This window comes from Neomonachus schauinslandi, chromosome 5, assembly GCF_002201575.2.
Source record: "Neomonachus schauinslandi chromosome 5, ASM220157v2, whole genome shotgun sequence".
NCBI lineage: Eukaryota > Metazoa > Chordata > Mammalia > Carnivora > Phocidae > Neomonachus > Neomonachus schauinslandi.
The window spans coordinates 63,950,787-63,978,710 of NC_058407.1; the positions used below are offsets into that span (position 1 = coordinate 63,950,787).

Sequence of the window (27,924 nt, forward strand, 5' to 3'; positions counted from 1 at the left end):
GAATTAGGAAGGGGGAGGGGAGGAGGAAATATCAAGCACAGAGCCTTAGGAAGGAAAGAGCTTGGCAGGATCCACCAGGAACTGACCAAAGGCCAGGGTGAAGATGCTGGCAAATTGAAGCAGTAAAGAGGATTTAGCATAGGTCACAACCTCAAATGCACAGCTGGGCTGACAAAGTAAATGGAAAAACTGGTGAGGTGTAAGAGCTTACCCAAGTGATAGGGACTGTGGAAGAGTGGAGCACACCCTGCCCCATCTACTGGGCCATATGTCCTTTTTGACCAGTTCTGCCAGATCTTCTATTTAAGAGACGGAAATCTGAATTTTTAAGGTATCCTGATTTTTAAATGTTTATTCAAATTCGTTAAAAACACCGTGAGCCAAACAAAATACAGTATGTTTATTCCTAAAACACACTCAATAGGCCCAAGCCACCTCCCTGTGCTCTCCTTTTCTTCCTTGCAGATCATCCCAGGATCCAGCCAGTTAGCTTCTTCTCTTTGTAACTACCCACTCTTCCTGCTGGAGTTCAGTTCCCCCCAAGCTTTGTTGCTAAGGGGGAAATCAGCTCTTCAGCTCCTCTCATTATCTGGCTATCACCAAAGACAAATGTGTGTATACACACATACATAAGTGTGTACATATACATAGAAACAAGTACATTCTTTTTTCCCAAGGTTCTGTTGCAAATCAGTGGGGAAACAAAAAAGGGACAAAAATAACTTGCTCCGGAAAAGTTACCAGGGTACAGAATTCAGCTGTTAATTCTGGCCCCTGACTCTTGCTCAGATAGTAACTGGATGCAGTCTAGGCCTTTACAATTGGGCTCTTATCCTTCAGTGGGCCAGTTTGCAAAACTCAGCCCTTCTTTTGAGTTTCCCTTACTTCTCCAATTTAGAGGAAGGGTTCAAGTCCATGAAGGTGGAACTACCCTATTCCAAGGTTGCCGGAAGGTACCTGGCATTCCTTAATTGGGTGACCTCGGCACGTGACAACTTCTCACCATTTTCTAATCTCTAAAATGTTAACCATATCTTCCTCTGAAGGGCTGTTGTGATTTCAAAAGGAGATACAAGTCTATAAGGTGAGTGGCACGGAGTAGGGTAACATTTGACTCAGCCCTATTAAGCAATGATTCCCCGGGGGGTATTTCCTCACAAAGTTTCAGGATATTCCTGTGGTTCTCTATCCACTTTTCTTCAGTATTTGCTCCAGCACACACTAGGCTTCCCACAAAAGTGACTGAGTGAAAACTCCTAGCAGTGGAGGGGCCCCACCCCAACAGAAACACACTTTCAGAAAATGCTGCTGCAGGCCTTGGGTTACTGGGCAGTGGTGCCTTTCAGAACCCCCTTGGTGCTCTCACATCCTGCCTTGCTGGCCTGGTCCAAAGGGTTCATTTAACCACAGTCAAATTAAAATCTTGGTTGCTCGGAAATGCAGGAACTGTCCTCTCAACCGCAGGAGTTGAAAGGAGACGGCTGTTCAGTTTTAAAGCACTGTTTAGTTTTAGAGCAAGCACTCTAAGGCCCCAAAGATCCCGCCTCCTTCCACGGGGCGAGCCTATCAACGCTCCTCTGGCGATGAGCGGCAGCTCCCTAGGAGCCAATGAACTCCGCTCGCTGGAAGAAACCCGCCCATCCCTTGTGTCGTCAGTTGGTCTCTGGTAGATAGAACCAGCACCTGCGCTTCCTCGTTGCAAGCTTGTTGGAGGGTGTTTGCGTTAAAGTTGACTGAGTCCGGACCTTAAAGGGGAGGGAGCAGAGGGGGCCGGGGCCCGTTAAAACGAGGCGCGTAGTGCCTGTCCCTTTAAGGCGTCCGGACGACTGAATCTGAGCTCCAGATTACCCCGAGTTTCCGTCGCAGGCTGCGAGGAGAGGCTCCTTGGTTGGGTCCGGGTGCGCGGCGGCGGCGGCTTCATCCCCGCTCGTCCTCCCCGGGCCCGGAGACACCCCCGCCCCAGTCATGCTGAGCAGAGTATGGAAGCAGCTGACTACGAAGTGCTATCCGTGCGAGAGCAGCTCTTCCACGAGAGGGTTCGCGAGTGCATTGTGAGTACGGGACCCGGGCAGGAAGGGTAAATAGGACCAAGCGGGGGGGAAGCACGGGTGGCGCGGGAGAGGGAGAAGTTCGGGTCGGAGTGCGACCACCCGGGCTCAGAGCGCCGTCAGGGCCTGCGTGGCCCAGGGGCGAGCGACGAATGGTCCCGGCCTGGTGAACCTCTAGATCGGATCAGTTGGGTAGTTGCGCGATAAACAAAGCCGCGGGTCGGTTTCCGTTCCTCCCTTCTACACGCCCCTCCCCCGCCCGCCCTCCAGTCCCCCACCCCTGCGGGGCTTCAGGGCGTGGGTCTGCGAGTCTAGTGATTTCGATCGTAATCGGATAGTCTGAGAGGGATGGGTTTAATTGGGAGAGACCCCGCAAACTTCGCTGATGTTTGACGAAAGGGAGACGTCCAAACACTGAACTAGGTTCCAGAAAAGACTTGGTAGGTGTAGGGGTGGCATGCCAGAGGAACGGGGCACTTTGGTGGGTCTTCCACTTTGGAAGAAAGGACTCTTGTGGGGTGGATTCTACTGTGTAGAGATGGAGAACAACTAAGTTATCCCCTTCTTTCCCCCCTCATTGGTGCTTGTTGGAACCCCCGCCCTCTCGCCTCGCCCCCCGCAACGAGGTTCATAGCTCCCCAGCCATTCAGGGATTTCCCCTGTGAGTGGTCCTTCCTCCCCAGTGCTCCAGAGGGCAGCAGGCTGCGTTCCCTACTCCCACACTGCCACCTTGAGCAGCAGCTGAACCTGCCACACAGCGATGGATGGACTCCTCACTTCTGGGCCCCAGGGGAACCCCTGGGGAACTTAGGGAGCTGCATCTTCCTCGGGCCTGCTTTCAGTTCTCATCTCTCCCCTTTTTCATCAGAGTTCCCCAGAGTAGCCCTCACCCCCAAACACTAAATGGAAGGCAAAAAGGAAAGGTTTGGAAGAATGGAAGTGTTAATGAATAGGGGGACCCACTGGTGGGGTCATCTTTATTTTTCTCAATCTGCAGCCTCAGACTGGAGGAGGGGTAAAGTGAGCCACCACATAACTAGGTCTGCTCTTATCTGTGAGGACTGAAAAGTAGGGAATGTATCAGTCCATGTGTGGAACTCCAGATGAACTTTCCTTGTGTGATCCTTAGTGGATAGTCCCACATGGTGAGGTGGGTATGTTGTGGAGACAGGACCACGCCTTGAAACATTGTAGGGACAGAGGCCCACGTTCCTAGAGAACAGGGAGGGATGAGACCTTGAATGGAGACACAGCCTCCTTGATGTCTCCCCCATTCTTTAGTCCTATTAGCCGAGGACATTAGTGCTGGCCAAGGGCAGCCTGAAGGCTTCTGGTACCTCCCCCACCTGGCTCCCATCCCCTGCGCTAGAGAATGACCTAGCCTCTGCTGGAACTGGGTGGAGCTCCAGCCTGACCTTTTGAGCCCTCCCACCTTCCTGGCTGTTTCGCAAGCCCAAGGGCAGAGGGAGTGCTAGGCAGTAGAAATCTTCAGTACAACCTGAGTAACTCATTCTACTCCACTTCCCTAATGTTAAAGGCTAAAATTTTGTTCTAGACTCATCACTCTCCTTGGGTCTCTTTGACATCTTCCTTCCATGTATAGATACAGATAACATGTGCAGATTCCCTGTGGGGTGAGCTCCTCTTGGAGACTGGAGGATCCAGGAGACTGATCCTGCTTTCTTAGCTTACTTTATTTATTGTTTTTTAAAGATTTCATTTATTTATTTGAATGAGAGAGAGCAAGACAGAAAGCAGGAGTGGGGGTGGAGGTGGGGAGGGGCAGAGGGGAGGGAGAAGCAGACTCCCTGCAGGGAGTCCACTATGGGGGCTTGATCCCAGGACCCTGGGATCATGACCTGAGCCAAAGGCAGATACTTAACGAACTGAGCCACCCAGGTGCCCCTCTTGGCTTACTTTAAAAGCAATAACATGGCGGGGTGCCTGGCTGGCTCTGCAGCTCTTAATCTCGGAATCGTGAGTTTGAGTCTCATGTTGGGTGTAGAGATTACTTAAATTAATTTTAAAAAGTAAAAATAAATGCAATAACGTCTCAAGACTCTCTGGCGCTGATTGTAGAGCCAGGCTGACCAGCGGCTCCTCCCTTGGGCAACAGCAGCTTACTTGGGGCAGGGTAGGGATATATGCATGTACAGACTAACCTGGCCAAGTCCTGCCATGACTGTGGATTGGAGGGCCAGTTGCCCAGGGGCATGGGACAGCCTGGCTCTGGAGTTGGAAGTCACTTGAATAGGGACCAGGAATCGACCGTCTTTATTTTTTTTTAAGATTTTATTTATTTATTTGACAGAGAGAGACACAGCGAGAGAGGGAACACAAGCAGAGGGAGTGGGAGAGGGAGAAGCAGGCTTACTGAGGAGCAGGGAGCCCGATGCAGAGCTCAATCCCAGGGCCCTGGGAACATGACCGGAGCCGAAGGCAGACGCTTAACGACTGAGCCACCCAGCCGCCCCAAGACTATTTCTTGATAGGAGAAATACCATGTACCTGTAGGAATGAGAGAAATGGTTAGAAATTTGAAAATGCTCATGGTAGATTGTCTTTGGTTTCATATTCAAAAGGCAATGAATCTAATTCACCATATTAATAGAATTAAAAACCGCCCATATGATCATCTCAATAGATGCATGCAGAAAAAGAATTTGACAAAATCCAACATCCATTAATTTAAAAAAAACCAAACTTTCAACAAACTATGAGAGTAGGTCTTAAAAGTTCTCATTATAAGAAAAAAATTTTTAAGTGTATATGGTGACAGATATTAACTAGATTTATTGTGGTGATCTCTCTGCAATATATACAAATATCAAATCATTATGTTGGTACGTGTGTATGTGTGTCTCTAGGAGTTTTCTCTGCCTGTTTACCAACCAGGGTTCAGTTGAAGCTGTTTTCTCCTGGAAAAAACTTCATAGGGCTGGACATAGTGCTGTTTCCCCATCCTCTGTCTGGTGCTTCTTAGAGGCCCCTGAGGGCCCTGACTAGAAGGAAATGCTGGGGAGAAAAATGGAACTCCTAGAAGTATGGAGCCTTGTTTTGGGAAAGTGACCCCATGGAATGACCAGAGAGGCCACTGGGGCTCAGGAATGTGCTGGGGATAGAGCTTCTCATCCCAGCTCGCACTCTGCCACAGATCTCAACACTTCTGTTTGCGACACTCTACATCCTCTGCCACATCGCTCTGACCCACTTCAAGAAGCCTGCTGAGTTCACCACAGGTACCTGTGACTGCCCTCCCTTTTCCCTGCTCTCTACCAGTGTTCCTGTTGCCATGCGACCAGCCTCAGGGAAGTGGGCCCATGGTGCCTGCTGGGAAAGGAAAGGTGGCTGTTCTGGAGCCTTTGCCTCTTCTGCTTCGCTTCTTCCACAGGCCGGGGCGAGGTGGTACAGTGGAAAGTCTAGACAGAAGGGTCTGCAACTAATAAAGCCCCTGGGCAAGTCATGTAACTTCCCTCAGTTCCATCCCTACAAGATGGGCCTTATAGTCTCTAACCAGTTCATTGACCTTGTGTGGACCAAATGAGATGGTTAACGTGAAAGCCCTCTGTGAACCTAAAATGAACAGCTATAGGGTGAACGTAATCATGGGCACCAGCTCTGTCCTCTCCTCAACTAGTGCACTCACACCCAGGAACAGAGACCTACCTGACCACTGGGCCCCCCCAGGACATGGTGATGGTAGCCCTTCTCTTTATAGAGAGCGTAAGCGTGCTCAGATTGGAGCTTTCCTTCCTGTAGGCATTGTGCGATTTGGGGGGACACATTTGCCCCCATTCCTAGCCCCAGCCTGTCCAGATCATCCTGTCCTGGCCCTAGTCTTTCCTCCCCTCCAGAAGGCTTCATGAACCCCCACCCAAGAAGGCAGCTACTCCTCAGTATAATTCTCCCAAGGACTTTCTCTGTATATCTCCCCCCGTCCCCTGTCTCATTTCCCTTTGCTGCCCCCAGCCACCAATGTAATCAGCCTCCCAGACCAGTTGTTCCTGATATTTTCAGCTGACAAAGAGGAACCTACAATGAGAGAGATCATGGGTAGGGAGGGAAGTGAGAGAATTTCTGACCTGTACTCTTTCCACCTGGGACCACAGATCTTTAAGCTGCCACCTTGGCCAGAGAATAGGTTGTGGGGTTCATAGTGTGAGCTCTCCCGGAGCCTAAGTCCAGCTCTGCCTCTGTGGCCCAGGCCCTTCTTCAGGGGGCAGGGAGGGGGCAGGAGGGAACACTGCAGGACAGATGATCCCAGAACTGCCCACTGATGTCTTGCCTCTTCCCCGTGCCCCCCCGCCCTCTCTCATAGTGGACGATGAAGATGCCACAGTCAACAAGATTGCGTAAGTTTTGCTGCCCCAGCTCCTGGCACTAGGAGCCTTTAGAAGCTGGGATCTAGTGAGACTCCTGGAGCTGGGAGGAGAGTGGGGTGTCATACAGTGAAGAGAGGGTTCCTGCATTTCTGGCTTCTTCCGGCTTTATCTCATGCTGGGGACGCTTGAAAAAGTTGTTGTTCCTGTCTCCCTGGTTAGGCCAGGAGTTTCTGGGAGCCTCTTGGCCAGGAACTGTGAGCTAGGGCCTGAGTCACCAGAAATGGTTCCAGCTTGGCTTCACCTCCCAGTGGTCATCAGGGAAGGAGTGCGTTAGGGATGTAGACCGATGGACTAGAGCAGGGATGTGGAAGGTGGGACCGTCAAGGGCAGGGTGGGCTCGGTTCTGACAGGATGGCCCTTGCTCCAGGCTGTTATTATTCATTAGCACATATAGGGAAAATAAAGGGATGACCCCTCCGGTCAACAGATTAAAAGAAGGCAACCTTCCCCCCTTGGTGGACCAACTAAGTAAAAATGTCTCTTCAACTGAGGCGGTCCTGGACACAGGCCTTGGCTATGAAGCTGGGTTTCAGGTCCTTCCTTTCCCCCTTTGCCTAGTGCCTTCATGCAGGGCCTAGCCGTATGGGGTGACCCTGCTCTTATTTGGGCTAGAGAAGGCAAGCTCAGAAATCCATATCTCTGAGCAGAGAAGAGAAGAGAAACCCCTTAGCTTGGCATGCCTGTGCACCTGGCAGACATGTGTAGGAGGACCATATTCCAGGGGAAAGTTCTGGGCAAGTGTCATGACCCATGACGTGAATGCCTAAGGTGTGCCCATCCCTGGTGCCAAGGCTTCCCTGGAGGGGGAGATGAAGGGACAGTCGGTAGATCCTTAGCTGGATGGCTCCTTCCCTCGGTCTGTCACTGCTACAGGTAGTTCCAGGATGAGGGGGGATGAGCAGGGCTTCTTGGGCCCAGGGAAGTGAGTGTCTGAGCTAAGCAAGGGCGCTCCCATTCTCTGCCCAGGCTCGAGCTCTGCACCTTTACCCTGGCGGTCGCCCTGGGTGCTGTCCTGCTGCTGCCCTTCTCCATTATCAGCAATGAGGTGCTCCTCTCACTGCCTCGGAACTACTATATCCAGTGGCTCAACGGCTCCCTCATCCATGGTACGTAGCTCCTGGCTGCAACTTGGGGTGGTGATAGGGAACAGACTCGGTTCATGCAGACACAGGCAGCCTTGGCTAATTAGTCGTATATCACCCCATCCTTGTCCCCTCCTCCACCACATGGTTGGTCCCCAGTAGGTTGTCTACCCTCCCCCCACCCCATCCCTGCCACTGACCACCCCTGCTTTTCCTTTTTTGCCCTAGGCCTCTGGAACTTCGTTTTTCTCTTCTCCAACCTGTCCCTCATCTTCCTCATGCCCTTTGCATACTTCTTCACTGAGTCTGAGGGCTTCGCTGGCTCCAGAAAGGTGAGTGGGAGATATATCAATCAATCAAGGCAGGAAGCAGAATTCCACTCAGATGGTTCAACTGAAGAGATTTATTTTTTATTTTTTTTAATTTTTATTTATTTATTTTTAAATTTTTTAGAGGGGGAGGGGCAGAAGGAACGAGATAGTCTTAAGCAGGCTCCACACCCAGCACAGAGCCTGACGTGGGGCTCCATCTCACAACCCTGTGATCATGACTGAGCCGAAAGGAAGAGTCCGCCGCTTAATTGACTGAGCCACCCAGGCGCCCCACTGAAGAGATTTTAACAAAGACTATTTGCAGAGGTTTAGTCAGAGTTAAGGGGATCAACAAGGAATTTGAGGTCAGCGGGAAGTCATTACGACCCTTAGGCCTGTGGGAGCAAAAGGAAGAAATAGTTTCTGGAACCCATTGATAGTTGAAGCTGGGAGGTGCTTCACAGCTACAGCCCAAACCATAGTGACAAAGGTTGAAGGAAACTGAAGAAATACCCTGATCCCTTTCTCTTCCTACGTTCCGCTCACCTGCCTGTCCTTCTCACTGGGCAAGCCGAACCAGAGGGCAAAGAGTTTGTGTGATGCAGCCCTTGGGGGTCAGCCTCCCACAGCAAGGCAGGATGGGGAAGGAGTTTGGGGAGGGGGTTTGCACATGAAGACTATACTGTATAAGGAATGGCCCTAGATGTAGGGTAGGAAGACAGAGTGATTTGGCACAGTAAGAGGGAGACGCCCTTCCCTGTCTCCTGAATCCAGTGCTCTCTGGTTTCCCCAGCCAGGCTGCCATCCCATGTCTCCTTCCTTCCCCTGATGTTGATCCTGCCCCTTACCTGTTGCCTCCTCCTATAGGGTGTCCTGGGCCGGGTCTACGAGACGGTGGTGATGTTGATACTCCTCACCCTACTGGTGCTGGGCATGGTATGGGTGGCATCAGCCATTGTGGACAACAACAAGGCTAGCAGGGAGTCACTCTATGGTGAGAGGGCCGGCTTCCTCCCCACCCTCCAGGCTGAGTGGCTCTGCAGTTGGTTGATGGGTTTCCCTGCCTGAAACAACTGTATCCTTCTAAGGTGGAGAAGGTTGGGACCGTGTTTCTTAGAAGTTTCAAACTAATGGATGTCAGGCCAAGTCCAACCTGCAGAAATGATCCATTGCACCCATGCAATGATTAAAAATATAAATGAGTCAGTTGCTAACATGCAAAAGTTGAGAGATTTCACATTAATATCCAGATTTGTGGCTTTACCTAACAAAGGTGAGGATCTGGCCACACTAGACCCTAGAGATTGGGCCTAATAGCAGTTGTGTTCCTTTTTTTTTTCCATCTTATTTTTTAAAGATTTTATTTATTTATTTGAGAGAGCATGAATGGGGGGTGGGAGGGGCAGAGGCAGAGGGAGAAGCAGCTTTCCCACTAAGCAGGGAGCCCGATGCAGTCTTTGATCCCAGGACATGAGCTGAGCTGAAGGCAGACGCTTGACCGACTGAGCCACCCGGGTGCTCCTGTTCTTTAGATATGGCTTAGTGGGCCTCCAGTTTGCTGTAGCCCCACTGCTCCCTCTTCTGCTGACACTGGGCCAGCTTTCCTCGTTCACATTACTTGCCTAACCCCTGTGGGCTTATGTGTGGTGTCCTTCCTAGTGTCTGAGGCCCGTCAGCCCCCAGGAAGCTGGAAGAGAGACCAGCTGACATACTTCTTTTTTACCCTTAGACTTCTGGGAGTACTACCTCCCCTACCTCTACTCCTGTATCTCCTTTCTTGGGGTCCTGCTGCTCCTGGGTGAGTGTTCAGGGTCTTGGAGGGAATGGGTAAGGTCCGTGGATCAAAATAACCAGGGTGGAAGGAGAGGGAATGGAAGGGTGGGTAGGGGAGGTGGTGGAGAGAAGGGTCTGGCAGGTAACCGGCTCCTGTCCCCACAGTGTGTACTCCACTAGGACTCGCCCGCATGTTCTCAGTCACTGGGAAGCTACTGGTCAAGCCTCGGGTATGTAGTGCTCTTTGCCCTTCGATTCCTGCAAAGCCAGAGCTAAACAGTGAAGCTACCCTACAGTTGTGTAGTACACACCTTGCGGAAGGCCACAGCCTTTGCTGCCTCCCATATCCTTCACCCCCAGCATCTGGGCTGGTCACCAGACATGCAAGGCAGAGCAAACGGCAGTTGGGAGGGACTGGATAAAGCTTCTGGACACAGGGTGGTAAATGAGGGTTAGGGGAAGGAATGAGACTGTGGAGCCTAGGATGAGCAGGGGTCTCCTGGGGCCCTTGGGATCAGGGAGCCTCTGACAGGTAGTCCCTCTTCCCCTGTCCCCAGCTCCTAGAAGACCTGGAGGAGCAGCTGCACTGCTCAGCCTTTGAGGAGGCAGCTTTAACCCGCAGGATTTGTAGTAAGTCGTGGTTCTCGCCAGCTGGGTTGGGGGCTGTGCCTTGGGTGGGGGCTGCAGGACTGGGAGGCAGCCCCATCTTCTCTGCCCTCAGATCCCACCTCCTGCTGGCTGCATTTGGATATGGAGCTGCTGCACAGACAGGTCCTAGCTCTGCAGACACAGAGGGTCCTGCTGGGTATGTAGGTTGGTAGGGATTGGGATACCTGCGTTTCCCCAAGGAGAGTAGCCTGTCACTCCTGGCCCTTGCTAACAGCTTTTCATCCCTGTACAGAGAAGCGACGGAAGGCCTCAGCCTGGCAGCGGAACCTGGGCTACCCCCTGGCCATGCTGTGCTTGCTGGTGCTGACGGTAGGTATCCCATTCCTGGTGGAGGTGAGGAATAGTAGGCTCTTGACTACTTTAGGTCCTTTTAGGGAAGAGGGAGGAGATGCAGGGACCCGGTTATCAGCAATAATAGTAATTGCCTCTCACTGATTGTCTACTTTGGGTCCTGCCCTGTACTGAGCACACCGATCCCCATTTTGTAGATGAAGAAACAGGAGTGAAGGCATTTGCCTAAGGTCATACATGGCCACTGAGTAGTTACACAGGTTTTCTCTGGGGTGAAAATAAGGGTGGAGATCAGTCCATCCCTCCATGTGCCATGTTCTGGACTTGGAAATATCTCTTACTGATCTGGGGGAGGAGGTACATTTTTCTATTCAAACTTTTTGCAATCCTTCCACCCCGAAAGGGTATCTTACAATACCCTCAAAGGTGTTCTGTTGCTAGCAATAACCTTGAAGAGGTCCCACACAGCTAATGGGAAACAAAATGTTGGACCAGAGTGTCTGCTCTTAACATTCAACACTGAATACAGCTGTGGGCTGGGGCAGGAATGGGAGTCTGTGACCTTGCTTCCCATAGGGCCTCTCTGTGCTCATTGTGGCCATCCACATCCTGGAGCTGCTCATCGATGAGGCTGCCATGCCCCGGGGCATGCAGGTACTGGGCTGCATATCTTTTGGGGAGGGCTTAAGAAAGGCTGGGGTGAGAGACAGAAGCTGAGGCCAGAGGGAAGGCTGGGTGCTGGGTGTTCGGTGGTGCTCCTGGTAGGGAGTATTCCATAGTGACACCACTCCATCTCTCAGGATGCCTCCCTGGGCCAGGTCTCCTTCTCCAAGCTGGGCTCCTTTGGTGCCGTCATTCAGGTTGTACTCATCTTGTATCCTTCTGGAAACACACCATTGCCTCTGTTCACTGAACCTGTCTTCTGGGACTGTGGTGGGAATGATGGGGAAGGGGGCAAGTCTTCACCCACGTTGGGGTTCAGGAAGAAGGAAAAGACTTCATTTGAAAGGAGGGTTAGGGGAGAGTTCCATTCCCTTTGAGAACCCAATGTGGGGCTCGATCCCGGGACCCCGGGATCATGACCTGAGCCGAAGGCAGACGCTTAACAACTGAGCCACCCATCCCTTTGAGATGAGGCATTAATCCTTGGGGGCTGGCCAGTTCTTCCTTAACCTAGTGGCAGTTACCTGATGGTATCCTCAGTTGTGGGATTCTACAGCTCTCCATTCTTCCGGAGCCTGCGGCCCAGATGGCACGACACAGCCATGACACAGGTAGCCGGGCGGGAATAAAGGAAGCTCCTGGGGGCAGCAAGGGTGCTAGGTGCTGGCAGCTCTGCTACGCTCACCTCCCCTTTCCTTACTCCCACCTAGATAATTGGGAACTGTGTCTGTCTCCTGGTCCTAAGCTCCGCACTTCCTGTCTTTTCTCGAACCCTGGGTAAGTAGCAAAAGGAGGTAAGGGAATTGGCTTTTCTGAGTACCTACTGGTGTTAAGCATACATTTGATATACATGCTCTCTCTAATTCCCACAACCAACCTAGGTGGAGGTATTACCCCCCATTATACAGATGGAGAAATTGAGGCTCTGTAAAATGCCTGTGTTGAGCTTCAGAATAGTGTTGCTTCAAAGCTCATACCTTTCCATTAGCTGTATCCCACAGCCTCCCCTATTTACTTCCATTTTTTGGTGGAGAAGCACCACTTTCCCCCAAATCTTTCTCTGAGCTGGATCCTCTAATAAACATTCTCATTTTATTTATTTTATTTTATTATTATTTTTTAAAGATTTTATTTATTTATTTGACAGAGAGAGGGAACACAAGCAGGGGGAGTGGGAGAGGGAGAAGCAGGCTTCCCGCCGAGCAGGGAGCCCAATGTGGGGCTCGATCCCGGGACCCCGGGATCATGACCTGAGCCGAAGGCAGACGCTTAACAACTGAGCCACCCAGGCGCCCCTAAACATTCTCATTTTATAAAGACAAGAAACAGAGAAGCTAATCAATTTACCTAGTTATATAGCTCGCTTGAAGCAAGGCCAAGTCAGGCTAGAACCCTTGTCTCTTAAACACGAGTCCAGTGCTTTTTCCACACACGGGGACATCAAATACTACACTCAGTCCTTCTCCCATCTTTAGAGCTATCATCTAGAATCACCTGGTAAAAATGTTCAAAAGTGTAATAGTTCTCCCCAGGGTAGTATGGGAGCTCCGCCTTCACCACGTCATGAACCATCAGTTCGGTTTGGTTCTTCAGTTCATACTGTCTCCACTGTGCCATTGTACTTATGCCGTGGGGATTCAGTAGGAAACTAGGCTTGTGGGTCCACTAGTTCGTTCCTTTAGGTCGGATGCAGGTGAGAATATTTTTTAAGTGGGGGATGGCCCCAAAATTTGGACTTGTGATGACATTATTATGATGATTAAGGACTCAAGTGTTAGAACAGTGCCTGGCACATATAGTGCTTTATATGTGTTGTTTCATTTAATTCTCAAAGTCCCATTATGTTCTCTATAGTTAAGGAAACCTAGGCACAAAAATTTATGGAAGCTGCTGCAGATAACACAATTAGTTAGGGGTGGAGTTCGGATCTGAACCAAAGCAGCCTGATCAGAGTCGGAGCTCTTAGCCTCCACACTGGGTGACCAGCTTCTAGGTTCCTGGCCTAGGAACAAGTAGCAGGCCCAGGGAGCTCCTCGGGACACGTGGAGCCAGAGGGGGGCCCCACTGGAAGAGAAGATGCTGAACTCTGGAAGGGAAGTTGGAGCAAGCCTAGCTGCTGACACTCTCCTCAACAGCCATAACTCCCTCTGAGACAAGTTGGGAAGTAGGAATAATTAATACATAGGAAAGGCCAACCTATCAATTGCATTGTTGAGATGTGGCCACTAGGAGGCAACAGAAAACTGGGCTCTGAGCCAGGGAGGAGCTGGGGAGCCCACTCCCATGCTGGCCTTTGTACTGCAGGGCTCACTCACTTTGACCTGCTGGGTGACTTTGGACGCTTCAACTGGCTGGGCAATTTCTACATCGTGTTCCTATACAACGCAGCCTTCGCGGGCCTCACCACTCTCTGTCTGGTGAAGACCTTTACCGCGGCTGTGCGGGCAGAGCTGATCCGGGCCTTTGGTGAGAGGGAGTGGGGGCACAGGCTAATGGGGTGGTTGTGAGGTGGGGCCCTCTGGAACCATGGTCATCCAAGCAGGAGAGATGGCATGCTCTCTGCTTTGTTTGTAATGTACCTCATATACCCATTCTGTGGCTTGGTTGTCTTATCCCTGAGACTGGACCTATGCCCTGCTTTTGACTGCCCACCCTCCCTCTTCTCCAGGGCTGGACAGATTGCCATTGCCTGTCTCCGGTTTTCCCCGGGCATCTCGGAAGACCCAGCACCAATGACTTCCAGCTGGGGGTGGGAGGGAGAAAACTGGACACTGCCATCTGCTGCCCAGGCCTGGAGGGGCGCCCAGGGGTGGGTGGACCTCAGGACCTGGAATCTGAGAGGGTGGTAGAGGGGAGCTGAGCTGTCTGCACTGTTGCATAATCTGAGCCAGAGTTTGGGACCAAGCCCCCCTGCTTTTCCAAATTTAACTGTGGGCCTCAGCATGGGATGGGGCTGGGTGACTGGGTCTGGTCCCTGGTCCCAAATCTGTTTACACATCAATCTGCCTCACTGCTGTTCAGGGCCATGCCCGTAGCCATGTTTACATGATTTGATGTGCAATAGGGTGGGGTGGGGACAGGGGAGAAACTGAGCTGGGGGTAGACTTGGGAGGCAGATTGTCTCCCTTGCCTCTGGCCCAGCAGAGCCTAAGCACTGTACTATCCTGGAGGGGCTTTGGACCATCAGAGAGACAAGGGCGTAGGGAAGAAGAGACCACAACCATCAGCAATAAAGTTGATCCCAGGGTTTGCTTTGGTTTTTTAAAGGGCCTGTCTCTGTGTCTATTGAACAGCCTTATTCCCACCAATTCTGAGCCTACCAACTGAGAAAAACAGAGGGATCCTGCCTACCATCCTTTCTCTTTTCCTCCATCATCTGCATTCTTAGTATCTTTTAGAGACTTGGGTCTAGTGTTAGGTCATACAATTAGGCAGTGGGAGGCTCGTCCTCCTTTAGCCTTCCTTAAAGCTGGCTGGTCCCTGACTCTTCCTTATACTCATGCCTTATTTCTGTGCCTTGGTTATTGGGGGTGGGGTAGGTGGGCATGGGTGTAGGAATAGGATAACTTCTCCTATATGCACACAACATCCTCAGCCCTGTCCTCCCTAACTTGGGTTTGACCTAAAGTGAAGGAAGGCTGACTGACATGGGTTTGTGATTCTCAGAAAAGAACATAACTCCGTCTTTCCAGAAGCTATCAGTGGCTAGAATGCTGTGCAAGCACTCCTGCTGTGTTGGGGGTAGGGACAAAGTTTCTGCTCAAGGTGACACAGATTGTGCATTGTGCAACTTCTAGGGAGCACCATTCACCTTGTTACTATATAGTTACTACGACTATTTTCTTGCAAATGGCAGTTAGGTGTCTTGAGGAAGGAACACTTTTTTCTAATGTACACAAAGTTGCTATAAGTGCTAGCCATGGAGCTGAGGGAGGGGGGATTATTGAACACCAAAAGAAAGTGTGGATGCCACAAATACTTTGCTGAGCACCCTACTATAGGCCAGGCACTTAGCCATGGGGATTCATGGTAAACAGTTTTGTATTTAAGAATTGCTTTGTCTAGTAAGGGTGACATAATTCTAATACCACAATGGTTGGCAGTTAATTACTGGTTCTCAGGGAAACAGGTGGGCAGTGTCAGGACATCAGGGAAGGCTTCTTAGAGAAAGTGATTTTTTTTTTTTTTAAGATTTTATTTGACAGCACAAGCAGAGGAAGTGGCAGGCAAAGGGAGAGGGAGAAGCAGCCCCACTTGGAGCAGGGAGCCCAATGTACGGCTCGATCCCAGGACCCTGGGATTATGACCTGAGCCAAAGGCAGATGCTTAACCGACTGAGCCACCAAGGTGCCCCAAGAAAGTGATTTCTAAACAATAATAGATTGGTGGGTGAAGTGTTGCAGGCTCAAAGCCTTTGAGATGAGACCTGAGTGGTTGGAAGCAGAGTCCCAAGGGGTTCAGAGAGGGAGAAAGCTAGAGAGGTGCTTAGATGGAAGGTAAAGGGAAGCGACCATTAGCCTGTTAAAGGACTATGACTTTAAGTACCCTCTGCCCTCCAGCAGCTTCCAACTGACAAGTTACGCATTTGAAAAGAAGCAGCCATTGGGTGGGTGTCTGGCAAGGACGAGACAGGAGGCAGAAGTTTGAAGTCCAGAACCAAATTATAACTACAGAGATCTATCCCTGATTCTGGGGGAAGCTCTCAGCAGAAGGCTGCAAAGTTACCAAAGAAAATGGTCCCCTGGTACCCACCCCTTCCAGTCCAGGCTACTACTGTCAAGGAGGAGAGATGAAAGTGGGAGAAGTTTGGGGAGGACCACAGAGAAGAAAGTCTCTGTATGCCCAAAGGGCTTGGCTGGCCTTGGGTAGAAACTGGAACCCATACTTCCTGGATGATAGCAGAGGACAATGGCCTGCCAGGATAGGCTTTGGGAGAGTAAAGATCCAATTCAAGTATCAGAGGAGGGTGGTTTGGTGCCAAGCTTAGGCTTGGAAGTAGAAGGATGCTTATCCAGGCAGCTTAAGACTGAAAAGCTCCTAGGATTTCTTAGACAGGTGCCTGCCTGGTTTCCAGGATGGGACACGCTTCAGTCGCGAAATGGACCAGCGGTGACCGGCAAGAGCCCCCGCCCCGGTGGGAGGGGGCGGGACGGTCCTGGGAGAAGGGCGGGGGGCGGGGCCAGGGGCCACTTAAGGCGGAGCCGGGGTGTTCTGGCAGCGCCGGAGCCGGGCAGCAGAGCCAGGCTGGGCTGGCATTCACCCACGACCCCCCTTCCCTGCTATGATGGGCCGTCAGTAGCAGGTTCCAGACCCCCCGGGGGCATGTAGGCAGAGCTGGCGGCAGCCAGGTGCGCAGAGCCACGAGAGCTCTAGGGCACTCTGGGGGCAGCTCTGCCTGCTGCGCTCTGTGGTGCCTGGGGAAATGCCCAACTGACGAGCGGGCTGGTGAGGACAACGTACCCTTTGGTCCGAGCCCTCTGCATCCATGGCGCTGCCGGCCAGGCTGATGCCCCTGTGCTGCTTGGCACTTCTGGCGCTGCCCGCCCAGAGTTGCGGGCCGGGCCGGGGGCCGGTTGGCCGGCGCCGCTACGTGCGCAAGCAGCTCGTGCCGCTGCTCTACAAGCAATTTGTGCCCAGTGTGCCGGAGCGGACCCTGGGCGCCAGTGGGCCTGCCGAGGGGAGAGTGGCAAGGGGCTCGGAGCGCTTCCGGGACCTGGTGCCCAACTACAACCCGGACATCATCTTCAAGGATGAGGAGAACAGTGGTGCAGACCGCCTGATGACCGAGGTAAGGAGGACTTCTCCCCACCTGTGCCAGGGCATTGCCAACTCCTGTGGCAGCCTGGGAGGGTAAGCTGGGTTTCATCCATAGAGACCTTAATCTCAAAGATCTCCTCTCCCTACCCTTCCACCGCCCCCCCCCCCCCCAAAAAAAACTCAAACCTGTGCTCACTGGGCTAAGTGATCAGGAGGGATCCCAACAGGGAGAAGCTGGAATGGTGAGGGGAGGAGGGACTAGTGAGAGTGAAGCTGGGAGAGACAGCGAGGGCGGGGAAAAGAGGATGGCGGCAGGCGAGACGGGAAATGGCTGAGGCGTGGACCGGGGGTCAGCTACCGAGCCAGGCAGGAAGGGCTGGGGTGAGCTGGGGGCCAGGAGCTGGCTAGGCAGCAGACAGAAAGCTCTACCCTTAGCCTGGCTCCTGACCTGATTGTGGAAAAGATCTGTGGGCTAAAGAGATTGAAGGAGGCTGGGAAAGGGGTGGCCAAGGGTTAGGTCACCAGGCCATCTACCTGAGAAGGGGCTGGGCAGGAATTGTCTTCAGCATGGGGGAGGCATCCTAGAACCAAGGCAAAACTATTCTAGAGTCTAAATGACTGTTTTGGGTGAAAAGTAATTCTCAATGGGAAGAACAGATGGGCCCACCTGAGAATCAAAGTGTTCCCACATCCCTCATGCTCAGCTTAGCTCAGGAGCTTTCCTTGGAATTAAAGAATTAAATTCAACTAGCATGTGTCAAGCATCTGCTGCAGACTGGAACCTAACTGACCTAGGATAAGGTGAGCAATGCCTTGGGAGTGAAGGACCACCTCTGGCCAGTGACCTCAAATGTCAGACCTGGAAGGAAACTTGGAAATCACATTCTTCCACCTCCTCGGTTCAATTTTGCAGCTGAGAGCTGGGCCCCAAGAGGAAAAGTGATTTAATCAAAGTCTTAAAACTAATTAGTGGCATGGCTGGGACTAGAATTCAGGACTCCTGATTCTAAGTCTATACACTTTCCATTACACCACCTAATTGTGTATGGAGTGGGGAGGTGGGGGGAGAGGGAGGGGTACGGATTTCCTCCGATTAATTGCCATAGTTTTCCAGGTTACTTTGTTAGGAAAACCTGTCCAGGGGAGAAAGAATTCCTTCTACTACTACTCAGAGATTGGGACGGGGACACTCCTTGGTCATGGTATATTGTGGCCCTTTCCCCTGGCTGGCACCTGCAGCAGAGGGGCCAGAACAAGGGACAGGCCCAGGAGGGGCTCCGACAAGGCCTGGGAACCCCTCGGTCCTGCTTATCTCCCACACCCTGGCTGCAAAAGGCCTCCATTGAGTTGGCTCTGCACTGGGCTGCTGCCCCCGCAGGTCAAGGCCTCAGGGCCTCCTTAGGGGACACAACGACAAAAAGTTGGAAGGAGTTACCACTTTTCCTGTCTTCCCCTCCCCTCCTCTCCAACCCTGCGGAGATGTAGAAAACTCGGGAAGAAGGGAAGGAGGAAAGTGCCCCTATGGCACTTAGGAGAAAGCCAAGTCTGAGGTGAGAGGTCGGAGCGGGGAGAAGAAAAGGAAACTGTCCTCTCTGCGCCTCCTCCCGCCGCTTCGGTGCTATGGTGCGCGCCAAGGTCTCCGGCTCCCAGACTAGAGCCGCCCAGATAACCGTGCTCTCACTCCCCCGGGTGCAGGCTTCCAGCCACCGCTGCTTTTCCTCCTCTCCACTCCCACCCTGCAGGGGGCCCCCCAGTTCCGCGCAAGGGCAGCTCCCGTTAATCTCAGGTGCTACTCCCACGCCTTTCTGGGCTGCATCTGGAACAGAGATGGAGAGACCGGGGCTCAGGGCTGGCAGAGCCTGAGCTGGAATTGGGAGGGCTGGTCGCGCTGGGGGAGGGGGCCCGGCGGGCAGGAGCAGGGATGGGGGGCGCGGCTTTCTGCCCTTTCCTCTCCCGGAGCCGGGGCGGCTGAAAAGCGCCTTTGTGGATGGAGCTGCTGAGTCCGCTTCTCCCGGCGAGTCCCCGGCCTCGGCCCGGGATTCTCGCTCGGTTAAGTCATCCCGGAGAATGGCCATTGTACTTCGCGCAGCCCCCGCCACCCAAACCCTTTTTCCAGCAGCCTTGATCCCGCACGGCTCCGCTTGGGCACCTTTGTGGGGGGCACTCGCACCACGAAGGGGTTAATGCTAGGGGCCAAAAGGAGGAGGAGGAGGAAGGAAGGAAGGAAGCGATGCCCGGTGCCAGGGAAGGCAACGAAACAAAAGATGAATCAGGCGGAGGGAGGGCAGCCCGGGCTTGGGGCGGGGGCCAGGCTCAAACAGGGGCTCCTCTCGGGGAGCCAGGCTGCTCAACCCCTCCCTGACAGAGCTTCCCCCCACCCTCTCAACTCTTGGCCGCTTCCAGGTTGAGCCGAGGTCCCAAAACGAGTGAGGGGTGGGCGTCGAAAGAGGGGAAAGAGTTAGGTATGGGCACCCCCTCTTAATCTCTGAGGTGACCCCACAGTTCTCCCACAACGCTCTGGAAAGAGAGTGCATATTGGCGACTACACCTCTTCGGATTCTCACTTCCCCAGGACATTCAAAAGCTGGGAGGGAGTGGTGTGGGGCCAGGAAAACAAAGAAGAATCGACCCTCCCTTCCAGGTCCCTTTTGCCCCTGTGGTGGGAGTGGTAGTGAGGAGACTGATTCCTTTATTCCCCGCCAGCGCTGTAAGGAGCGGGTGAACGCGTTGGCCATTGCCGTGATGAACATGTGGCCCGGAGTGCGCCTGCGGGTGACCGAGGGCTGGGACGAGGACGGCCACCACGCTCAGGACTCACTCCACTACGAAGGTCGTGCCTTGGACATCACCACGTCCGACCGCGACCGCAATAAGTATGGGTTGCTGGCGCGCCTGGCAGTGGAAGCCGGCTTCGACTGGGTCTACTACGAGTCCCGCAACCACGTCCACGTGTCGGTCAAAGCCGGTACAGTAGGGGATGGGTGGCGAGGTCCGCCCAAAGGGGGCTCTTTCCAGGAAACTGAGGCTGCACAGCTCTGGTGCGACCCTAGGGGAGACCAAGTGGGCGTTGGTGTTGTAAACCCTCCTTCCATTTCTGCCCAGGTTGGGGCCAGATCCGTGGGAAATTACATGTCCCAGGACTGGCGAGGTCTGCTCTGGGCTTGACCCACATCTTTGAGAATCTGTACCAACGTCCTGGAACCGCTGGTCTTGGTTCAATCATCGCTGTGCTTGTTCCCTGCAGATAACTCACTGGCCGTCCGGGCAGGCGGCTGCTTTCCGGGAAATGCCACGGTGCGCCTGCGGAGCGGCGAGCGGAAGGGGCTTCGGGAACTGCACCGCGGAGACTGGGTGTTGGCGGCAGACGCGGCAGGCCGGGTGGTGCCCACGCCCGTTCTGCTCTTCCTGGACCGGGACTTGCAGCGCCGGGCCTCTTTCGTGGCTGTGGAGACCGAGCGGCCCCCGCGCAAGCTGTTGCTCACGCCCTGGCACCTGGTGTTCGCTGCTCGAGGGCCAGCGCCCGCGCCAGGCGACTTTGCACCGGTGTTCGCGCGCCGGCTGCGCGCGGGGGACTCGGTGCTGGCGCCCGGCGGGGACGCGCTTCGGCCGGCGCGCGTGGCCCGCGTGGCGCGCGAGGAAGCCGTGGGCGTGTTCGCGCCGCTCACAGCACACGGGACGCTGCTGGTCAACGACGTCCTGGCCTCGTGCTACGCGGTTCTGGAGAGTCACCAGTGGGCGCACCGCGCCTTCGCTCCTTTGCGCCTGCTACACGCGCTGGGGGCGCTGCTTCCGGGCGGGGCGGTCCAGCCGACGGGCATGCACTGGTACTCTCGGTTCCTCTATCGCTTGGCAGAGGAGCTACTGGGCTGAGTGTGGCGGACATAGAAACCTCGAGACGCCTGCTGAAACCCGGGCGTGCGGGCTGAGATCTGGGGATGTGGGCAGCAGAGGATGCTGACTCGAGGTGGAGGGAGGGGATAGGGAGGAAAATGGAGGCGAGACTGGACTGCTTGGTTCAGGGGCAACCTCCACCTGAGAGGAGATCCCTGGTCCTAGGTAGATGGGGTTGACGGTGGATACTCCTTGACGAGAACTATTTGGCGTCTTCTTCCCGAGTGCCTCAGCCCCACCCGGTTATTTTATTTTATTTTCTATTTATAAATTGTAATATAATGATCTGCTTGCCCCGCCTGGCAAGGTGAGGGGCCAGGGCACGGCGTTAACACTGTTTGACACAGCCAGCCAATCTGACGTCTGACATTTTCCTACAAGCGGGCTAATAAAGGGAAGGCTTGCAGGAGCTTATTGGAAAATATCTCTATTCCGAGGGTGATTCACCTCCAGAGGAGGGGAGAAGGGGACCAACTCTGGGTCAATACTTTACTTCCGTCTCCTCCCTGCTTGCCCAGCAGGTCTTCCTGCCTGCTTCCTCCCCTCAGAGGGGGCATCCCAATTGATCAGCAACGGAGACCAGAAGAGTGGTGCCCTTTTCTAGGCCGCTGGTCCCTTCCCCCACCCAGAGAGGACCAGCATTCTGCCTGCATGGTTGTATGCGGAATGTTGGAGGGGCCAGGGTTGTTGAAGGAGCAAGAGGGTCCTTGCGTGTCCTTTCTCGTTTATAGAGGCTCCAGCGAGGTCTCAGGCCATTGCATTACTGATACTCGGAGAATTCTGCTCCCTGATTGTTAGCCTACCATCCTGGGCCCTCCATGAAGGCCATGAATCAGCCTAGTTCCCATCCTACCCTGGTGTCAGGGTCTGAATGGGGGTGATGTTTTATTCTGGGATGTCACTGGACCAACTGATGACCCTTGAGAATCCCTAGCTAATTTATAACTGATAGTGCCCACACACTCTTGGTCAAGAGAAAGAACAGGAACAGAGGGCTGGAACCTATCTCTCCTGAAGGGCTGTGGACAGAGAACAGCTTCAAACCCTGGTGTGTGTGTTTAGGGGGAGATGGGTAGGCTCTCCAAGCAAGGGCATATAGGCATTACAACTGGAGTCCTCTTCTTGATCGCCTGTCCTAGTTGTTGTTTCTGCTGGCTTCCTCCACCACCCCACCCCCCTCTTCCCTCTCCCATTCTCCTGGCTCTGCATCCCTGGCCTGGGTATTCCTAGAACCTTCAGGTTCCAATGCAGCAGACAGGCAGGAACTCAGACAGTCAGGTGCCCCTGAGTTAGAATGGAAGCTCAGAGGAAGCTGAACTTCAGTGGAAGGGGAATGTCTGGGCTCAGAGAGAGATGGACGGGTTTGGTGGTACCACCAAGGAGCCAGCCCTTGCCTGTTAGCAGCTGTGCAGTTTCAGTCCACAGGGGCCCTGCTATACACCGCCCTCTGGTGGCCTTCAGGATCAGTTCTCTTCCAGACCAAAGGAAAGAGATAACTATATACTTCAGGGATGGGTGGACTGGACCTGCGCAGAGGAGCCTTATCTCAGGAGGTGAGAGATGGTGGGTGGGGCTTGGTAAGCTGCCAGGGCTGAGCCACGGGTGTCAAGGGCTAGTGAGGAGCCCGCACGCCTCTTCTTGTGAAAACCCGTCCAAGCCTGGCATTTTTGCATCCCTCGTGCCTGGTTTAGCTTTGTGGCTCCCAGAAGCTGGAGGTAGAGTCATAGCCAGATTCTGAGCACCTCCAAGTTGCACCTTGTGACCCTTGAGTTCAATGTCTGGAGGTGAACGCATACTTAGGGTTCCAGGAAGTGCTTGATAAAGGCGAAGATTGGAAGCGGAATAAGTTTACCTTTAGTGTCCTTCCACCCACCATCTCCTTCAATCCATACCAGGTACCTGTTGCCACCTCCCTTCCCCTTTCCTGATCTCATAATCCAAGCTGTGGATCTTTCCCAGAGCATGGCCTGCAAGTCAGGCAGACCTGCAGATAGTGATGCCACCCCAAGAGGATTGTTGACAAGATCAGTGTCTGTCTGTGCCCAATGTGGGATAGGCACTCGGTCAAATGTGTTCTATGCTCTGCTCCCATTTCTCACTGCCTTTGCGGATTTCTGCTCTTTGTCTTCTTCTCTCCTCACCACTCCACTAGAAACAGGATTTATCCATGGTTCCCAAATATTTTGGGGTTTGCATTGCCCCTATACTTGTTGGATTTCATAACACTCCTTCAGAAGGTGCTGTGTGAAAGAGTTGGGCTTGCTTTAGAACTAAAGTCTAATTAAAAGTGATCTTGTTTTGAGAATTAACAGAGTATTTTGTGATAATCTTGGCAAGACCTCTCTGCATACTGGGAAACCAGAGTTGAGAACCACTGCTTCAAGGTTCAGTTGACCTTTTTAACCCCCCGAATCCAGACTTTTTCCCCCCCTTCCTCTCTTCAAGCCGACTTTACTGAACATCTAGAGTGTAGCACTGTATTAGGCATGAAAAACACACAAAATATTAAGAAACTGCTTTCTCCATGGAGGAGTAGGCTTAAAGGTATAAGATGGGTAACTACCAAAGCAACATTGTTACTTAATCAGGATGAGTTGAATGGGTGGAAAATGTCATATCAGTACAGAGAAAGCCTTGTGGAGAAAGTAGGGCCTGGCTAGAATGTTGAAGCATGTAGGTGGAGGAGACCAGAGAGGGCATTCCAAGCAGAAGTAACAACATGAGCAGGCACTTGGATTCTGGAATGAAGATGTGCAGCCTGGCTAAAATGGGAGATCAGGGAGTGTAACTGTATGTAGCTATTGTTTCTTAAGAACTTACTACATGTTAGGCCCTGTGCTAGCTCTTTACATGCATTCTTATTTCCTCCTTACAATAACCCTGTGGGATTCTATTACAGATGAGGACACCGAGGCAAAGACAGGTTTAAGTCACTGGCTCAAGTTATTACAGCTAGTAAGTGGTAGACCTGGAGCAGGAATAATAAGAAATAAAACTGCCTTGATGGACAGGGCCACATCCTAGAGGGCCTTAAGTAGTTTTTGACTCAGCGCACCTGGATGGCTTGGTCAGTTAAGCTTCCGACTCTAGGTTTTGGGGCTCATGTCATGATCTCAGGGTTGTGAGATTGGGCCCTGTGTCAAGCTCCGAGCTCAGCAGGGAGTCTGATGGAGATTCTGTCTTCCTCTCCCTCTGCCTCTCGCTCTCTCTCAAATAAATAAATAAATAAAAAGTTCTGGACTCTCATTCCCTTCAGGGAGTCACTAGTAAGTCTTAGCTTTTTGACAGTTATTTCTCTCTCATTTTCATTGGCTCTTCTTTCCCCTGCCTGGATCGCTGGCTTCCTTAACTAAAGTTACCTAGCCAGTAAAGGAAATCCTCCAGATTAGAGGAGAGGGGAGACTGAGCTTTGTTAAGGATTGAATATATGTGCCCCCTCCAAATTCATTCGCACAAACCCTAACCCCTGTGTGGCTGTGTTTGGAGATGGGACCTCTAAGGAAATAATTAAGGTCAAATGAAGTCATAAGAGTAGGGCCCTGATATGATAAGATTAGTGACTTTATAAGAAGAGAAACCAGGGGCGCCTGGGTGGCTCAGTCGTTAAGTGTATGCCTTCAGCTCAGGTCATGATCTCAGGGACCTGGGATCAAGCCCTGCATCCGGCTCTCTGCTCGGCGGGAAGCCTGCTTCTCCATCTCCCTCTGCCACTCCCCCTGCTTGTGATCTCTCTCCCTCTGTGCCAAATAAATAAAATATTTAAAAAAGAAGAAGAAGAAGAAGAGACACCAGAAAGTTGTTTTCTCTCTCTTTGCATGCACCAAAGAAAGGGATGTAAAGACATCGCGAGAAGGCAGCCCTCTGCAGGCCAGGAAGAGAGTTCTCACCAGAAATCAAATTGGCCAGAACTTTGATCCTGGACTTTCCCAGCCTCCAAAACAGTGAGAAAATAAATGTTTGATGTCTAAGCCACCCAGTTGATGGTATTTTGTTATGACAGCTCTAGCAGACTAATACAATCTTCCAGAAATGTGTGAAGTAAGAAGAAGCCAGTGCTAAGATGGAGTCTTTACTTAGTGAAAATAATGAACTTGGAAAAGTGAGCATTTCCGACCTAGAGCCTTGACATGTTTATCTCTGACCGTACCTGTGTGGTCACAACTATACTGGAGGAAGCTTCCTTCTCTGGCTGGAAGACTGAAGCAGCTGTCTGTGGAAAGAAGGCTATGGCTGCTCAGGGTATTTCCTTGTGTGGATTGTGTGGCCAGTTAGCACATTCAGACTCTCCTCTCCCTGTTACTGTCTCTATATATGAATTGGTTGACGTATACACATGAACATCTCCCATTAGATGGGGAGATATTTTCAGTCAGATCTTACTGAGTGTCTACTTGTGCCAAATACTATTGATGTGCCATGGGAAGAGGACAGTAAGTCAGGCATGGCTCTCACAGTTCACCTGGCAAGACACAGTGGTCAGAAGGTTGTTGAGTACGGTGAAGGAGATGAGGAGTGACACTGAAGCTGAGACCTGAAAGATGGGTAAGAGTTGTTCGAGCAGAGGTAACAGCATAAACAAAGGCCTGGAGTTGGGTAAAGAGTAAATTGAACGTCAAATGGACGAGTAAATTGAACATCAATTCAAGAGTAAAGGAGCATCAGTAAGTTCAGTTTAGTGAAAGGAAGGTGTGATATACTTTAAAGATTTTCAATTTTGTCCTGAAGATGAAAAGCAATTGTAGGATTTGAAGAAGTTGTGGGAGGGGATCAAACTTGCATTTTAAAAAAGAAATTGGCAGTTGGATGGGCTTTTTGGGTCATCTTTAATCCCTAAGTAGGTTGGTCCTCCTCTGTGCATGTAAGTGTTGCTAGTTCTGATTGCAAGTAGCAAATGCTCCATCCCCACACTGTGTGTTATGGGAGCAGATGGTGGGGGACAGTGTAGGGATATTGGAGCAGGGCACGATAGGATAGAGGCAGATCTGAAGGTGATGCCTCCAGCCCTGGCTTTGCTTCTCCCTGAAACCTAAAACCAAACTGTCTCTCAACTTCTCTCCTTGGGACCACATAACCTAAGACCATAGTTATTTGACTCCAAACCACATAGTGTCCAAACAGAAGTCCTTGGAACTGGGAACTCCTTTTCTGCTATTCTGTTTTGCTTTCCAGCCATTCTTCCCGCAGAGTTTGGCTTAGTTTGGAGCTGATGGCCCTAAGCTGAGACAGAGCTGCCACCCCGAGAGCCAGGTCTGGGCTGAACACCGCAGCTGCCCAGGAAACAGCTGGTTAAGCCCTCAGCAGCTGCAGCAGCTGGGATTCCACCCAAAATTTGAGCTGGGATTAATCCCATTTCCTCCACACACATCCCTTCCCTGTTCTAGTCCCTGGCTAGTCTATAGTATCTCCTAGAAGTTTTGAGACTAAATATCACAAGTCTCTCTGTGAACTAAGCTGAAGCCAAAGTCATCCACTTCTTCTTGGAGGCAGCTGACCCAAAGCACCTTAGGACCATCACAGGAAGGAGGGTGTGGGTCTCTCTCATACCCAACCTCCTTTCTCTCATTCTCTCTATCCTTTGATAAACTGGCTAGGATGGATTATTCTTTAAATTGTCCAATTTTCGATAACCATTAGAATTGTCTAAAGAAGAAGGGGCTTCTTTGGTGGGGTGAGGAGGTAGATTTCCTTTATCTTGGAAAAACGCTATACCAAGACCTAGAAATTTGGTGGGAGTGTTATAGGAGGATCAAGCGTCGTATGGGTGGTTGTCACTTTCCAACCATGATTGCTTCTCACTTAACTGTGATTCTACACTTGCGAACAATAGGGCTGTATATTCTATTTGGTGCTTTTGCACCAGCTGTGTGACCTTGAGGAAATCACTTTGTAAGAGATGCCAGAGGCCACAATGAGGTACTTCCAAGAAGCTGGAAAGAAGGAGGTGCCCTGAGATTTGAACAAGGCAAATTAACACACAAAAGAACAAGGCATTTCCTCCCAGGCTCAGAGATTTGACTCCCTCCCTTCAACAAATATTTATTAGGCCCCTGCAAGTACTAATAGGCATTTTACTATGCTAAGGATTTTTAATACTTTTCTAGAGAAACAGGCAGTCATTTGAATAGATTGAATTAATTTAATTAGGTTTTAGCTTCGTGGAATGGCCTGATCAAATTTGGATTTTATTTTATTTTAAGATTTTATTTATTTATTTGACAGAGAGAGACACAGCGAGAGAGGGAACACAAGCAGGGGGAGTGGGAGAGGGAGAAGCAGGCTTCCCGCAGAGCAGGGAGCCCGATGCGGGGCTCGATGCGGGGCTCGATCCCAGGACCCTGGGATCATGACCTGAGCCGAAGGCAGACGCTTAATGACTGAGCCACCCAGGCACCCCTAAAATTTGGATTTTAAAAAGATCACTCTAGTTGCTGAGTGGAGAATGGACTAGAAGGGAGTTAGTGAGTCCAGGGAGGAGGGCAAAAGCAAAAAGGGTAGTGCAGTGGTGCAGATGAGAGGTGATGCTGGTGAGATAGAGAGGTGGCAATGGAGATGGAGAGAAAGGACAGTTGCAGGCAGTATTTATATTTGTGGAATGGATAGGACCTAGTGGTTGATAGGATGAAGTAGGGAATGAAGAGTAAGGAGGAGGAGAAAAAGATTTCTCTCAATTTTAGCTGCGTGATATTAAGGTATCTAGAATGAAAGAGAAAGGGGCGCCTGGGTGGCTCAGTTGGTTGAGCATCTGACTCTTGATTTCGGCTCAGGTCATGATCTCAGAGTGATGAGATGGAGCCCCTAGTCTGGCTGTATGCTCAGCATGGAGTCTGCTTGAGATTCTCCCCCTCTGTCCCTCCCCTCCCCCACACACTCTCTCTCTCTCTCATTCTCTCTCAAAATAAATAAATCTTTAAAAAATAAAATGAAAGAGAAAGAATAATTGATCAGCCAATATCAGTCTATTAAGCAAAATGGAATGTGGCAACATGGGCAACTCAGTCAATAAGAATTGTTACTGTGTGCCCAGAATGATCTTGGTGAGAGAGGTGCTCAGTGTGGT

At 51.7% G+C, this 27,924-nt stretch overlaps 2 protein-coding genes across 5 annotated transcripts; both read left to right on the plus strand.

The window, feature by feature from the left end:
* Positions 1 to 1,192: 1,192 nt before the first annotated feature.
* Positions 1,193 to 14,468, plus strand: LMBR1L (limb development membrane protein 1 like). Of its 4 annotated transcripts, none has more exons than XM_021704753.1 (17): positions 1,193 to 2,051; positions 5,203 to 5,287; positions 6,367 to 6,400; positions 7,397 to 7,536; positions 7,741 to 7,844; positions 8,691 to 8,817; positions 9,553 to 9,621; positions 9,762 to 9,826; positions 10,154 to 10,226; positions 10,318 to 10,401; positions 10,498 to 10,574; positions 11,133 to 11,210; positions 11,357 to 11,430; positions 11,740 to 11,830; positions 11,930 to 11,996; positions 13,524 to 13,685; positions 13,888 to 14,468. In XM_021704753.1, the coding sequence occupies exons 1-17, from the start codon at positions 1,980 to 1,982 to the stop codon at positions 13,953 to 13,955; spliced, it is 1,470 nt and encodes a 489-aa protein (XP_021560428.1). In that variant the 5' UTR covers positions 1,193 to 1,979; the 3' UTR covers positions 13,956 to 14,468. The 4 variants fall into 4 exon arrangements, with proteins under 4 accessions (XP_021560428.1, XP_044770791.1, XP_044770793.1 ...); XM_044914856.1 differs by having other exon boundaries at positions 1,635 to 2,051; positions 11,417 to 11,430; positions 13,888 to 14,289; XM_044914857.1 differs by lacking the exons at positions 1,193 to 2,051; positions 5,203 to 5,287 and adding an exon at positions 5,312 to 5,392.
* A 2,236-nt stretch (positions 14,469 to 16,704) lies between these two features.
* DHH (desert hedgehog signaling molecule) lies at positions 16,705 to 20,904 on the plus strand. Its single transcript, XM_021704889.1, has 3 exons — positions 16,705 to 17,007; positions 19,680 to 19,941; positions 20,221 to 20,904. Exons 1-3 carry the CDS (start codon positions 16,705 to 16,707, stop codon positions 20,844 to 20,846), a joined length of 1,191 nt encoding a protein of 396 aa, XP_021560564.1. The 3' UTR covers positions 20,847 to 20,904.
* Positions 20,905 to 27,924: the final 7,020 nt, after the last annotated feature.